This window comes from Caretta caretta, chromosome 4 (genome assembly GCF_965140235.1).
Source record: "Caretta caretta isolate rCarCar2 chromosome 4, rCarCar1.hap1, whole genome shotgun sequence".
Taxonomy (NCBI): Eukaryota; Metazoa; Chordata; order Testudines; family Cheloniidae; genus Caretta; species Caretta caretta.
The window spans coordinates 31,277,860-31,292,870 of NC_134209.1; the positions used below are offsets into that span (position 1 = coordinate 31,277,860).

Here is a 15,011-nt window from a genome sequence, read left to right on the forward strand (position 1 = left end):
TGTGGCTACCCTACTATTTTTAGTGCACTAGTTTGATGAGAACTAGTGCAAGAATATGCATGCAAGCTGGGAATCACAGCCCCAGCCCCAGCCCTAGTCTTTGCTAGGCAGCCAGCTTCACACCTAATTTCAGAAAGCACTCGTCTGTTGTTGCGTGTAGATACTCATAGGCTTACAGTGACTCTTATGAACCTATTTCTTCTCCACATTCCCAGCCCACACCCAGAGACCCAAAAGTAATTAAGACTGTTCATTTTATTGTATTTATTGTGGAAACCAGGTGATGTAAAACACTGAACAGGGTTTCGTAAGAGATACGACCAGGTCTAAATGCAATGTTAGTATCACTGAACAACGTCTTTACATGCACGTTTCTAATGTTAGGTCTAAAATTAATGCTGAAGTACATTCTGACGCCGAGAATTAGCTCTACTTTGTACAGTACGCCACATTCAGTCATTTTGATTAGAAAAAGAATGAAGCCACAAGAACATTAGTCAGCATTAGGAGCCCATAAATAGGTTCTAATCTTTTGACAACAGATTTGTGGCCATCTTTCTAATGACGTTTTGGAATGGCCAAGCATTTAAAGTTCACCCCCATCTCTCCATTTATCTTTGGAGTCAAATTCCATTAATTCCTCAGTGGGCTGCCGAGACTTTAACCCTTGATTTTATAGTTGGCTTTGTGTACCACAAGTGGACAGATCCTTCTCTTCCATAGAGGTGCAGTTTTTCAAGATAGCTTCTAAATTTGGGAGTTTCATATAGCATCTTTGAAACCCTTCGTTACTTATAAAGGAAAAAGCTATCGGGAGAACCATCTCAGAATGAAAGGATAAGTTACTGTGTCAGAACTGCTTAGGAGGGTTTGGTAAATAATGGATAATATTCTGTAGCAACACCTGCTAGAGTCTCTGCTGGCAGCATTCCTATGATATACATCATTTGTTCCAGGGTTTGACATTAAATGCCTAATATTTTAAAGGGTGGGGAGGTTTCGTGGGTGTGTTGCAAAACTCCACCAATGTGTGCAAAATGGGCTCTTATGTTTGCAATTACCAGTTTTCTATGCACACAGGTTAGGTTACATGTGCAAATGTGGGTTTCTGCAGGCGCACTGAGCCAGCGTGCATTTCTGCAGGCTCATCCGTTGCACACTCCTTTGATGATCTGGACCCCAAGATCAGTTAGTTGTCTTTCAGCGAGATGCGGGGAATCTCCATCGAGGCCAGCATCCTTGCCCTTAGGCTGCAGAGCGCTCTGCAGCTACCCCAGGGCAGTAATGGACCACATCCAAAGGGGGTGTGAAATAGCTGATTGGCCACATAGTCACAGATACACTAACCTCCACCCTGCTCTTTCCTGAGCCCTTCAACTCCTCTGCTGTGGAGAGAAAGGATGCCACTTCCACACAGGAGCAGAGTTTCACATGGATGCTGGCATCCTGCCCCCATGCAGAGAGGAACACTCCAATGCTGTTGTTTTCTGGACCCTCTATATCCAGGGGATGGAAAAGAATTATTTCAGTCACAATTAGACATTGCCCATTTATGCTAAGATAATGAGTATCTGCTATTGGAGATGCTGCTGTATCACAATAGATTAACACTGATAATTCCTCCATTTACTGTTCTGGGGTTAAGCCAGTGCCTAACGTGACTTTAATGTCATCCTTTGTTAGTATGTACGCAATGTGTGTGTGAGACCCCTCTCCAAAACACACACACACACTCACTCACACTCTCTCTCTCACGTGTTATAAACTTAGTACCATAGGCAAAAATACTTCCTCCCAAGTGAGGCTGGTACTTGTTAAAAGTGTTGCCTTTGTTAAGTCTGCCTGAATGGTAAAGATAGAATTCCAACTCTCCAAACCCGTGACACTACACCCCATATTCATCATAGTAATATTAGGATGTGATTATGGCATAATTATGATGCATTTTGCAGAAGATGGGTCATATAAGGGGTCAACTGAAAAGTTATTTGCACGATATAATTATCATTTGTATGCATGTATCATTTTGGTATCTGAAGTTATGAACATTGATTATGGATCTGTATTTAAATGGGCTTACTCTGGAAAACACCCACAGTCAGTAATGGCAGCTATGACTCTGCAAGGGCATGTGACCAGACCATGTGACTCTGGACTCCATTTTGGGTGCCTGTATTTTTCCACAAACTGGGCGGGGAACTGCTTTTAGAACAAATGGTTCCTGCCCTATGCTAAAGCTATATAAGGCAGGGAGTGACCTTATCTATTGTTCTTCATTCCCCCACAACTCAACACCTAAGAGAAACTCCCAAGGAAAAGGACTTGGAACAGGGGTGGAGATCCCAAGCTGCAAAGCAAGTGCAGCTTGTGCCTTGAGAATCTGCAAGCCTGCTCATATCATCAGTCAGGGTGAGAAATTGCTAATTCATAGCCAATCTTTCTAGTATTTTAGGCTTAGTCTGTGTTGTTTATTTAGTAGGTAATCTGCTTTTATCTGTTTGCTATCACTTAAAAATCTATCTTTTTGTAGTTAATAAAGTTTTGTGTTTTTAATCTAAACCAGTGTGCCCTTGACTGAAGTGTCTGGGGAAAATCTCAGCTTGGTTTAACACAAGCATATTCCTCTCCACATTGAGCGAGAGGCGAACTGAGTAATAAATTCTTACTGGTAGGGGTTTTGACCAGGGCAGGACCAGTTCTGGGGTCCTAGGCTGGAAAGCTGGGGGTTATTTTGGCTTCAGCCTCTCTATTGGTTCATGCACTGGCTGGCCAAAGCCAGTGTCTGTGCCTGTCTGAATGTTGGTGAGAGTGTAGGACCGGGAGCCGTCTATAGCCTGTCACAGCAGCACGGTGCTGAGAGGGAGCCCAGGCTGGTGAGTCAGAGGGCTCAGTGGTACCCCAGTTCCATGTGGCAGCGCAGGGGGGAACCTGTCGCACCTTCTTTGCCAGGGTCTGACTTAAGATACAGTACAAAACACTGGGGAAAACAGCTGCTTGGAAAAGTAACTAGTCACTGCCTTTCAAAATAACTGATGCTGACTTTTATTTCATTTTGGGTGTTTGATCATCTTCGGCCCAGCTATACTCCTTTGCTTTTTCTTTGAAATGCCTACACTGGTCAAGATGGATAACTAAATTTAGGCTCTTAAATTTATATTGAAGCTTTGTAATAAGTCGCCTGATTTTCAAGACAGCTGAACACCTGCAGCTGCCACTCACTCCCAAGGGATTCAGGAGCTCAGCACTTGGAAATAAGGCCAGCTGCTAACCTGGATAAGGAGAGACTTAGGAGCATAACTTTTGGCACCCATTTTTGAAAAATGTGGCTTCTTTCTAGATCACAAGTACAAATACATTACCTACGAAAACAAAACCAACCAGCGAAAGGTGAGATGTAAAAGACTCGTTCAGATCTCAGTGGCTTTCCAAACTCTGAACTGAAATATCAGGTGGCACACTACTATCCTTATTCCTAAACTCAAGGGGCTGGATGGCCTTGCACTGTGTGTACTCATTTACACATGTGCAAAGAGGGTGTAAAACACCCATTCTGACTGGGTGGCACTTGGCACTCGCTTTGCAAAGGTGTAGATGGTTACACAAGGAGAAAGGCAGTGGAGACTCAAGTCCAATATATTGATAGTGCTTGTACTTTTTATACATACCTTGGTATATGGTAAGAAAGAAAAAAGCCCCTCTTTTTAAAAGTCAGAAACAGTTTACAGTACTGTAATATTTCCCCCACATACCGATAATATAAACGTGAACTAATCTTTTTTCTGCGTAGGGAAGAAGTCCATCATTCAGTTATGATTTCAAAGCCATCACCACACCTATATAGATACTTCCATACACAGTATTTTGGTTGCTAGAGAGTTTAGTTTGTTAGTTTACCCCCTTTTGTTACCACACCACGGGCAACAATAAGCACTCTGGTGTTTATACTTTTTTTTATTTTGTCTACACTACTCCTGACTTGTCCGTCTTTTCAACTGACTTTGGATCACCTTCCTCTCACTTATGATTGGAGTTTATTCAATAACTACAAGATTCTGGGGCACTTTTCAACATACCGCTTCTGTTTTTTCACCATGGGCTTGATCCTGCCAAGGTGCTGAGTGGTCTCAACACCAACTGATGTCAAGGAACATTAAGGGTGCTCAGCACCAATCAGTAGATTCTCAGCACCTTGCAAAATTGAGTCCTAAAACAAGGGACTACTGATATTGTGGTCTCTGTTACATTTCCCAATTTAAGGCCAATGGGAAATCAATGGGAGTCTTTCTATTGATCTCTATAGGCTTTGGATCAGGCACTAAATCGGTCGTCATTTATCGTACATTTATAGTTAATGTTGCCGATGACACACAATAATGTAGAATAAATCTCAAAAAGATTAAATATGAAGGCTAGTGAGAACACTAACAACAATAACTTCAGAGAGCACACTCACTTTCCCCACATCCCTAGGACATACTTTGACTTTGGGTTTGTTTCTCAAGACCCATGCGTAACAGGGGTACCAACAACAGATTGAGACTTTTCACCTCCGGTGCTGCCAGTTACTTTTACCAGTTAGGTTTCATGACACAACAGCATTTATATGCATCAGCAAAACAATCAACGTCTAGGAACGTACAATAACCGGGACTATTGCAGATACAGATTCTTTATTTCAGAATAAGCCAAAGGCAAGAATTGCAAAAAATAAAGTGAACCAGTGTGTTCCTGGATACAGGATTTGGGGAGCCCCTAGTAAAGCCCCTATCACTCAATTTCTCCTCCTTTTTGCTCCCTCTCCCTCATTTTTCTCATCCCTTCTCTCCTCTTCTATGATAAGAGGGAAGGAATAGGTGGTTGATCATCCTTCCTTGAGAGAGGGGAGGGTCATATTTCTTTCCACCTGCCACTCATAGGTTGGTTGCCAGAATGAGTCCTGCCCACGTGGTCTTTTCCCAGAGTGGGCTAGCAGAAAGCACACAGATCTTCAATCTATTGGCTCTGCCCAAGCCAATGCAAAGCTAACAGAACCCAGATCAATGACCTCAGACAACAGCAGACTCCACAGATGTTTGGGACTATCCTGCAAATTGCCTGAGTCGGGGGGTTCCCCTTGGCTTTATGTTTCATGGATCCTAAAAACTGGCTCAGGCTCCCAATCTAGAAAAATATAGTGTTCCTGAGGTCAAGATGGAAACAACTTTTCTATTTCGATGAACTCCACTTATCCCAAATCTATCTGGCCACTTATAACTTTCCAAGAGATACACCAACATGGAACTTGTTCCCTTTCCTCTGACTGGTTTCCACATTTTCTTTTTCCTACAGCAAATTAAATACAAGGGTTGCTTCAATCTGTTACTCTACCTTCTGTTTCGAAACCTGGGGCTTTTCAGACATTTTTACCCATAGGAAAGACATATGTCGTTCAGTTTCACTTTACATGTGGACCTTCTTTTCACCATTCTGTATAGTATTCCTTCATATTATTAACCATTTAACTGCTGCAGTGTGGTTTTGGGTCACAGGGCAAGAGGAGTGCAGGGAGCGTGTGTGAAGGCAAACAGGACTTTTTTCAGTATTTTCTTTCATCCCACCAGGCTGATTACACACTTCTGATTTTGACACCAACATGGCTGAAACCAAGAACAAGTTTTCCCAGCCAGTGGGAGGATGGCTACATAATCATATTCCTTGCTAAGCTCCATGACAGGTCAGTGCTGCCCCAAGCATAAGGTTCCTTTTGTTGATGATGAAATCTCCAGTAGCTCCAACAAGGTTCATTTTAAACATGGTTGTCTAGATAGCTTACGCAGGAGAAAGCTCTAACCTGGCATTTAGTTATCAAGTTGCTTAAATTCTGCCCTAGTAGAGCAAAGTAAAAATATAGACTAGTTTACATGAGCTGTGCTGGTGTTTATTGACTCTTTTGGACACATTATTGCTTGGCTTCAAATGCATTTCAGCAGGCGGTTGTGCCCACGTACAGTTTCACAGACATTTCTGAGATTAGCATTAAACAACGTTTTTAAGGATCATTCTGTTGTCATGCTCTGCTGACCATCTCAGTCTTTCCGCTGATGCCTGAGCAGTCTTTTGGACGCAGCCGCCTGGCAGTCTCACTTTTTTAGTTTCAGTTTATAAATGTATTGGCGATACTTTACTTCGAGAGAGGTTGTTTAGTTGTGATGAGGGATGGATAGGCTAGTGAATGTTACAACTAGAAACAGCTGCAGGGAATTAAGACAGATCTTGCCGATTCCTCATGAAGCAAAACAATTTTTTTACTCAGTTCATCTACGTGTTCATCCTCCATCATTAAGCGTCAAGCAAATTTTGGTCTAAATTGAGCAAACTGAGCCCAGATTTTCAAAATATTTTTTGGGAGTGGGCTGCAGGATGAAGTCCATGGAACTCTGTAAATATCCATAGCCACAGTTCGCCCCCAGGACACTCTGAATCATACATGTATATGCTCCTATTAACAAGTTCATACAGGGACAATTCAGACTAGAATGAATCACAAAAGTTTATAACACGGGGAATAATAGAGGAAGGGACAAAAGGCTCCTCAATTGACATCACTTCACAGGGCATCAGGCATGGCTACAGCTGATGAGGGTGCGAGCAGAATTGAGCTGAAGTCACAAGAACAAACAGCACAAAAGGCTTAAACCTGAACATGAAACAACAACACTGCAGCAAATATTGGGAACTTCTTTGGTGCCAACACAGACACAAACGTGGTAAGAGACGCCAAACTTGTCAACTCGCCTTACCAAACAATACTGCCCACATTTAATTCCACGTAAAAATCCACATGAAATTCACAATGCTAGGAGGGGATAGAAAGAAACAAAAAGTATGTCCTTGACAGACGTACATAGGAAGAATCCCTATATGTGTCAGCCCAAGTTCAGTAGTAAGATTGGAGGCCACTTAAAGTAATGTGACATGACAGGGTGGAGGAATGGAATTAATGTATTGTAAGCCTGAAAATATGCCAAAAGGAAAGTTAAGAATCAATTCAGTACTGAGCTTAGAAATAATAACTTTAATTAAACTAAGCTAAAATATATTATATTATATAAGCTTTATGGGATTTAAGTCCCCTTTGGGGATGAAAAGGGCCCCAAAGTGGACATACCCACAAATTTTGGTTCCATCAATGAAAAGGTAATTACTCAGGGCTGTTTTTGAGAAGAGCATTGCAGTACATTTACATTTGGGAAGTATAACACGATCTACAGTATAAGAAGGTATGTGGCATTGCAGACAGGAATAAATGACCATCACCATTCCTGATCAGTCTTTGGTGGAAGCAAAATAATTCCTATTTAACAGTCGTCCTCGGCGGAAGTGCAAAAACCAAAGCGACAAAGCCACACAGTGCTGAAGACAGGATTTTCTACAAATCACATCAATTTCCCCCAAATATCCCACAGACGGTAGTGGACAGTGTAGGAAAATTAGTGGGAAATAAATGCTCAAGCTTGGAGAATATTGCTAATCTTACAAATGTGGAAACATACACTGGAAACACTATTGTATATCACGCTTTTGGGGAAATAGTCACTTTGCTACCATTTATTAGCAGATGCTATTTACTACTACTCTAATATTATAAACACAGTAAAGACTGTCTCAAAGGCTTCTGCTGCTGCATGGTAATGATTTCAAATTTACAATATGAGGGATTATAATGCATGCCATGTAAAACGTGACCTATACACAGGATAATTAAATGGAATGGCCTTAATGAAAGGCAGCAACAGAACTGTGAACCTATTGGAAAAACAAAGATTTAAACAAGAAGTCAGGAAGAAAATCAAGACAGTGTATATACACTAGACAGATGGGCAAATAGATCCAGATGAGCTGCATGGCCTCTTTTAACCTCAAAATATTAGTGTGTGTCATTAAAGACCAAGTCCAAGATTTTCCAAGGTGATTTACACAAGGCAGCTGCTCAGCCCTTTCTGAGAATCAGCTCCCTTTACACTGACTCAAGTTGGGCACCGAGACCCACCAGCTACTTTTGAAAATCTTGGCTAAAATATTGTAGCGCGAGTGATCGTGCACTCTCATTAGCCAGGGGTAAGTCTAGGTAAGCATCATTCCATGTTGCCTGTATGCACACTCCACTTATTGTCAGTGCGCACAGCTGAAAAAAAAATTAAATGCCAGTAAAAATCTATTTCTTCCTCTCTCACTTCTTGTTTTGTGCTCAAAAGCCATGTCTGTTTAGGTCACTTCTTCTCCAAATTGACAGTGTCTCAGCTTGGATCTCCACTCTTATCTTCAGGAGTTTTAAATCAAAGGCAGAGTCATCAGACTTCTGTTAAAGGTACTGAGCCTTCCTGTGCTAGCCCCAACATGTAAAATGAAAAGTGGGGGAGGGGTCAAGGAACACCCAAAATAGCATCTGATAAATATGGAAAGCTGCACTCGGAAGCAGATACACCTTTCTTAGTGAGAAAGCTCTTATTCAGGAGAGATATATGACAAAGTACTTAATACCTTTCCTCTCACAGGATGCTACACTCAATATGTATCAGTCATACAACTCACCTGAGGCCTGATCCAAAGCACACTGATGTCACTAGGAATCTTTCCATTGACTTCACGGGTTTTTGCATCAGGCCCTGGGTGAGCCTCAATGCCAAAACTGAAGGTGGGAAAACACTTTCCACTAAAAATGCAGATAACCTACAAAACGTAACAGTGACGCAAGGTAACAGCTTTGCTCTCTAATTGCAATGCATCAGAATTCATGGTTTTTTAATTGGGCTGTTATTTTCAGGGTTAAAAAGGCAGCGGATTGCAGAACCACAGCTTATTACAAATGATGCACTCCTTCTATCATCAGTGTATTAAGATCATGTCAAAGCGGCTTGCTTTGCAGAAAGGCAAACAAACAGCAAGACTAGGATAAGACATCCTGCTGGCTAAAGTCCACTGCCACAGCTAGCTGCTTGAGCCCCAAAACTCAGCCAGGATCAAAATGCAAAAACTTTACAAATCACAAAATAAAACTTAAAAAACAACCACTTTCCCCTCAGGGGACATCCCAATGAAGAGCAGAATAAACCTTTTCTTTTCAGGTTTCAGAGTAGCAGCCGTGTTAGTCTGTATTTGCAAAAAGAAAAGGAGTACTTGTGGAACCTTAGAGACTAGCCACAAGTACTCCTTTTCATTTCTTTTCACTCATTTGGAATGATCCTGCAACTCGGCCTCACCAAACTTCTCACAAGTTATGTGGTCACCCTGAGCGTCTGTAACACACAAGACTATTACCCTGTGATCATTTATACAAAAGGGTCAGATCGTTAAGCTAGTGCAAATGGCAAAGTTTCATTGACTTCAATGGACCTGCTCCAATTTATGCCAGTGGAGTATTTGGGCCCTGAAGTTTGTTATCCTGCATGATTTCAGTATGTGCATTTACATGACGTGAAATAGGTTGCAGTACATGTACATATAGATCATTGTGTTGCACTAGTTATTCTGCACATCACAGTGTAAGTACATGCATGACATGAATTACACTGCACTATGACAAGAGCAGAGCTGTCACCTTGAGTCACCATTGTATTTCGGATAGTAGCCCCGTATTTTGTGGAAAGTACTTGCTACCTTTGAGTTTTGGTATTCAGTTCACTAAGGTCTTGGTTCTGCACTGGTTTGCCACTGCTTATGATGGGTGCGGGATCAGGCCACAACAGTGGTATAAATCATACATTCATAAACAGAATGGGAGTTTTGCTTGAACAGGACTGCAGCACTGGGCCCAGTACCAGATTTTAGTTACAGTCTGTTCTACCTTGAACCATAGCAGAGGATGACTAGAAACATTCCTATCTAGTTCCAATAATGCTGCATGCACAGTATATTGTGTCTGTATATATTAAACTAGACATCTGTTTGAAAGAAACATGGGGCCAAAGCCTTAGAGGGTGTAAGACTGGCATACATCCATTAACTTGGATGAAATTATGCCAATTTCCACCTGCTGTGAATCTGGCTCATGAAGATTGGAGCTGAAATAATTCCAAGTGAATACTTTACTCAACTAATTTAGCCTCCAATGGTATGTCTACACTGCAATTAAAAACCTGCAGCTGGCCTGTGCCTGCTGATTCGGTCCCATGGGGCTCGGGCTAAGGAGTTGTTTAATGGCAGTGTAGATGTTTGGGCTTGGGCTGGAGCCCGGGCTCCAGGACTTGGTGAGGTGGGAGGGTCCCAGAGCTTGGCCTGCAGCCTGAGCCCAAACATCGACACTGTCATTAAACAGTCCCTTAGCCCGAGCCAGTTGGTACGGGCCAACCGCAGTTGTCTAAGTGCACTGTAGACATGCAGCAATAGATCAGGATTTTCTCAGGTTTATTCCAATTGTTTGAATTTGTTCAGCATATAGTTATCTCTTTACTTTATTGATTGATTGCTAACAGTTGGCTGTGAATATTTATTTGGGGCTGTGATGGCTAATTGGGGCTCTTCTCTCTGTCCAGTTGAGCAGCACTTTTAGGATCAAGAGGAAGTGTCTGAAAACGTTACTGAGGCTTTGACTCTCTCAAGGACAGGTAACAGTTTAGGGAGAGGTAACCGGTAAGCGGCAATACCTGGGAAATTTTAGATCAATTTTTTAAACTTTTTTTGTCCTGGATCCCTCAGAGGCCTTTCTGGAGGCATTGTTCCTATACAAGTTAGACCTCTGTAAAATTTACTACCTGGGTGAGGATTTTAAATATATTTTTTTCTCATCGCTACTATAAAAAGTAATGTATGACTGTGCTTGGTCCTACTAGCCAAGGTGCAGTCAGATCTGCATGGCTGGCTGATTTAACTCCTTCCATACCTCGCTTAGTTTTGTCTGGTGGTACCCTCTCCCCTGCAGTGACAAGCCATGTCCAACTGCATATAAAGTTTACTACTTCCGAGTACTCATGCATGTAATTTTAAGATTTGTTACTTACGAGCACTTAGGTGTTCAAGCTTGGAATTCATTTTCCATGAGCATCTGTGTAAAACTCAACTGCATTAATGTTAGTGCAATACAATTAAATTACTTGGAATCTGCAAGTTCATGGCTAAGGGCCCAATGCTGCGAGCCCTCCACAGGAGGCGCTCCCATAGATTCGCAGGACTGGGCAATAATTTATCTGTACATTTGTGGTGAATTCTTCAAGCTCTCCCAGTTTGGAATTCCTACCAACTTGCAGGCTTGAGAGACAATATGGGCTCAAGTCAGTTTTTACATGTTCCGAATCTGAGCCAGTTCTCTCCCCCTGGAGTTTGGAATGAAGATTTACCATCACACTAAAAGGTGACTTGCTACCAGATGCAAGTAATTGTAAGTAGAGAATCTCACATGTTTCAGTGGATGCTAGAATGATCTGAGAGCTCGTATTTGATTTGCTCACCACTCTTCTCTTTGGAAAGAATATGCCTGAAAGCTCTTTTCTTTTAAAATAAACAGAATTCTAAAAGGACTACAGAGCATTCCTCATAATTACTTCTCTACTTCTGAATTTTAATGGCTAGCTCTAGTGAGTCCCCTCATCAACAGTTACATCTTTTATTAGTTAATGCTGGGATTTCCTAAGAAGCCTAATGGTGCTAGGAAACCAAATGTTGTTATATTTCAAGGGGAGATGAACACTTACCTACTTTGGTGTCTTTTGAAAATTCCCCTTTTATATGTTACCACTCAAAGCTTTTAACCCCTTATTCCTTTCATGCACTTAACTCAATGCAGATTTTTTTTAAAGCAATTTGTATTTGTTAGTATTGGAGAGTATGTGTGTGTTTACAGCTATTTAAGGTTAGTTTAATTAAAAAGAACAATCACCACCACACCTTATGCTAGTCCTTGTGATACAACAAAAAATGACTTTTTATAAACACTTATACGATTCTTCTCTCTGCCTCATGTCTTGTCAGGAGATCCCATTCTCACTGCAGTCAGTTGGCAATTTAAAATTGTGCTTTTGCAAAGTGCCTTGCTTTTCATTTGACAGTAGACTGGGTGAGGGTCTACTATGGAAATAACAAAGGGGTGATACCTCATCAAGGGACAATGGAGTGACTATTCTGAAAATTTCCAGTAAGAATTTCCACGGTCACTGCATTATAATCCCAGATAATACAACTGAGCAGTGGGGTTTATTTCCACCTTTGGGGAGAGGGGGTTGTACCTGTGGACACACAAACCCCTATCAGTCTAACACAGAAGAAGGAGCAGGTCGGACACAGCAGTTAGGTCGCCTAAAGTTCTGCAACATGGACTGGAACACATTATGCTGCCTCCCTTTAAGTTTCTTATTTGAAGATGTATCCGAGGAAATCGATTTCCGGTTCTGGGTGCTTTGTGCCTTGATCAGTTTCTCATGTTCTCGTATTTGTCTTTGTAAGTGATTTTGGATAGCGATCCCCAGTGACTCTGGGTCTAGCGAAGCACCATATACCTCCCATGTCATGCCTTGTTCATCCCACACAACATCTCTGACGTGCTTGGATTGCTGCACCTGTACTTTGGCCTCCGTGGCCACAGTGGGCTTTTTCTTCTTTTCCCCAAGATGTGGCAGTCGTGGAGCAGAGGCAGGAACAGCTGTTGGTTCCTTCCTGGTTTCACTGGCCTTGCTAATTTGACATGGTGGAGCTTTTGGGGTCCCCAGCCTATGGGTGTCGTGGGTAGAATTCATATTCAACTCAGGTGTCAATCCAGCTTGCAGACTCGGGCTGCTGGACTTCTTTGCCTGATTAGTTTTTTCCAACATCTTGTCCTGCTCCGTTTTAACCGTACGTGGTGCATATACCTTCGCAGAGCCAGCAGCAGCTCCAGTGCCGATGTTAACTCCTCCTTTAGCCTCAAGCAACATGAACTTTTCTTCCTTCTTTGGCTTTCTCTCGGTTTTGACATTAACCGGACTGATTTGCACTTCATCAACACGCGGGAACTGCCAAGGTTTCCTACCAGTGCTGCTACCAGCTGCGCTGCACAGGGTCTCTGTCTGCTCAGTTCCATGGGGTACACTACCGTGTCCGTGTCCAGGTGACTGGTTACTTTCTGAATCACTGACTTGGTGCAGAAAGTTGTTGCTTGTTTCAGGGACGGCTGTAAATGGAGATGGGTGGGGTTCACCATCTCCAGACTGCTGAGGTGCTGCAGGTTGATTACTGGTGTTAACCGTAATCTGGTACACAGGTTTTGCCTTCAGTAAGACTGCAGCGTCTGATGGCAGTGGAGGAATGTCCGTGCTGTCTCTGGCCAAGCAGGCTCCTTGGGTTTCTGCCCTATCAGCCGGCGTTCCTTGGGTGTTCCCGGCTCCTTGGGGGCATGGACAGGCAGGTGTTATGCTACCTGCCAGCACTGGACAGATGGTGTCAGGTGGGTCTCCTTGATGCTTTTGCAGTTGGGCAGGCTGAGCTTTCACTGGATCCATCGCAGCTGTCAGAGCGTACCCTTCTGGCATGATATCAGGACACCAGGCTGGCTTTTGGAGTGATACAAAGTTGTCAACAAGTTCTGACTGGTTCTGCCCACCACCACTCTGATAAATGATGTGCAACTGCTCCTTTGCCTCTGAAGGAGGATTCCCCTTGAGGAATGCAGCAAGGATACTTGGGCTGGTGGAAGCGGATTTGCTCTCCATACTGGCCACTGCCTGAACCTCAGCATCACGCCATGTCCTGATTACTGCCTCCCGAGTTAAAGATGTGCTCTCAGGCTGGACTGTCATTGTACCTACTTCTCTGAACCTGGAGAGCTGGGGCAGCACTGGTCCTGTTTTCTCTGCCTCGCACAAGGGCTGTGTCCCCTCAAGGCTGGATTGTGGCAAAGCCTTATTGCTCTGCGCAAGTGCAGTCCTAAAAGTGGGACAGGATTTCACATCACTTGCATCCCTTATCTCTGCTTCTGAATAAACCTGCGGCCTGATCCCCAGACAAGGAATAGCTTTGAAGTCCCTCACTGCAGTGGCTGCCGGAGAGAAGCCAGGGTCAGTTATTTCCACTGCTTTCTCTTTTTCCATGTCTATTCTTTGCAGGGTATTTGCCTGAGAAGAATGGTGACAGGACTCACTACCCTTGATAGTGTTGTCTAGGGATGGATAATTTAACTCCTGAAGTTCCGCTGGATCATTCATCCCACAGACCTTCACTGCACAGTCATCAACTTGTGCCAGTGACCTTATCCTTGGTAGGTCGCTTTGTATAAGCTGGTTGGAATTGTGGGTAGTTGGCATCATATCTGTTGCATGTCCAGCTGCAGAGGTTTTTGCTACAACCTGTGTTTGCACTGTGGCGTCACGGCTGCCCGTTTGCTCCGAGTTACTGGCCGACTTGGTACATGCAGGAGGCACTTCTTCAGCTTGGCTGAAGGACCCAGGCAAAAACATGTCTTGCTGGCTAGTATCATCCCCGTAGAGGTGCTCATCCCTTTGGATGTTGGAAACTACAGTACAGTTCAGGTCAAACAAGCAAACTCCAGCAGATTCAGCCTTGGTATAAGAAATGCCATTACTGCTCCTCTCTATGCTTGCTTGTTTGTGCTGGTGCTTAGTGGATTGCGGATCTCCCAGGCAATCTCTCTCTTCAGAAGCGGCAACCAACAAAAGTTGGGAAGACCTCAGAGGATCCGGTACCGTCCCCATGGAATTTCTCTGAGCTGTAGCTTGCAGTCAGCTTCTTCCAGCAATACTCTTGCAGAGGAGTGTTTGTATCAAGGGGAATGTGGTCAGGAACAACTTTCCCTTAGAGCCAATCTGTTAAAGAAGGAAACACAGCGTTAACAGCAATCGGATTTAAGCAGGGAAAATACTTTTTAATATTTAAGGGAGATGTTCAAAGGCACAAAGGGCTGTCAGGCGCTTGACTCGCACTGAGTCAATGGGAGTTGGGCTCCTAACTCCCCTTTGTGCCTTGGAAAATCTCCCCCTAAGTAATTTTTCACTTGCAGAATAAAAAGTATTTGAATTTCAAATATTTTTCCATACAATTATTTCCAAGGT

At 43.0% G+C, this 15,011-nt stretch overlaps 1 protein-coding gene across 1 annotated transcript in view; it reads right to left on the bottom strand.

Moving 5' to 3' along the window:
- Window positions 1-244: 244 nt before the first annotated feature.
- The window catches only part of GPRIN3 (GPRIN family member 3), a 66,664-nt gene continuing 51,897 nt past the window's right edge, over window positions 245-15,011 (bottom strand). Inside the window, exon 2 of the mRNA XM_048847286.2 lies at window positions 245-14,765. Within this exon, the coding sequence (XP_048703243.2) occupies window positions 12,219-14,654 (2,436 nt within the window). The 5' untranslated portion in view covers window positions 14,655-14,765 and the 3' untranslated portion in view covers window positions 245-12,218. The remainder of the gene's footprint in view (window positions 14,766-15,011) is intronic.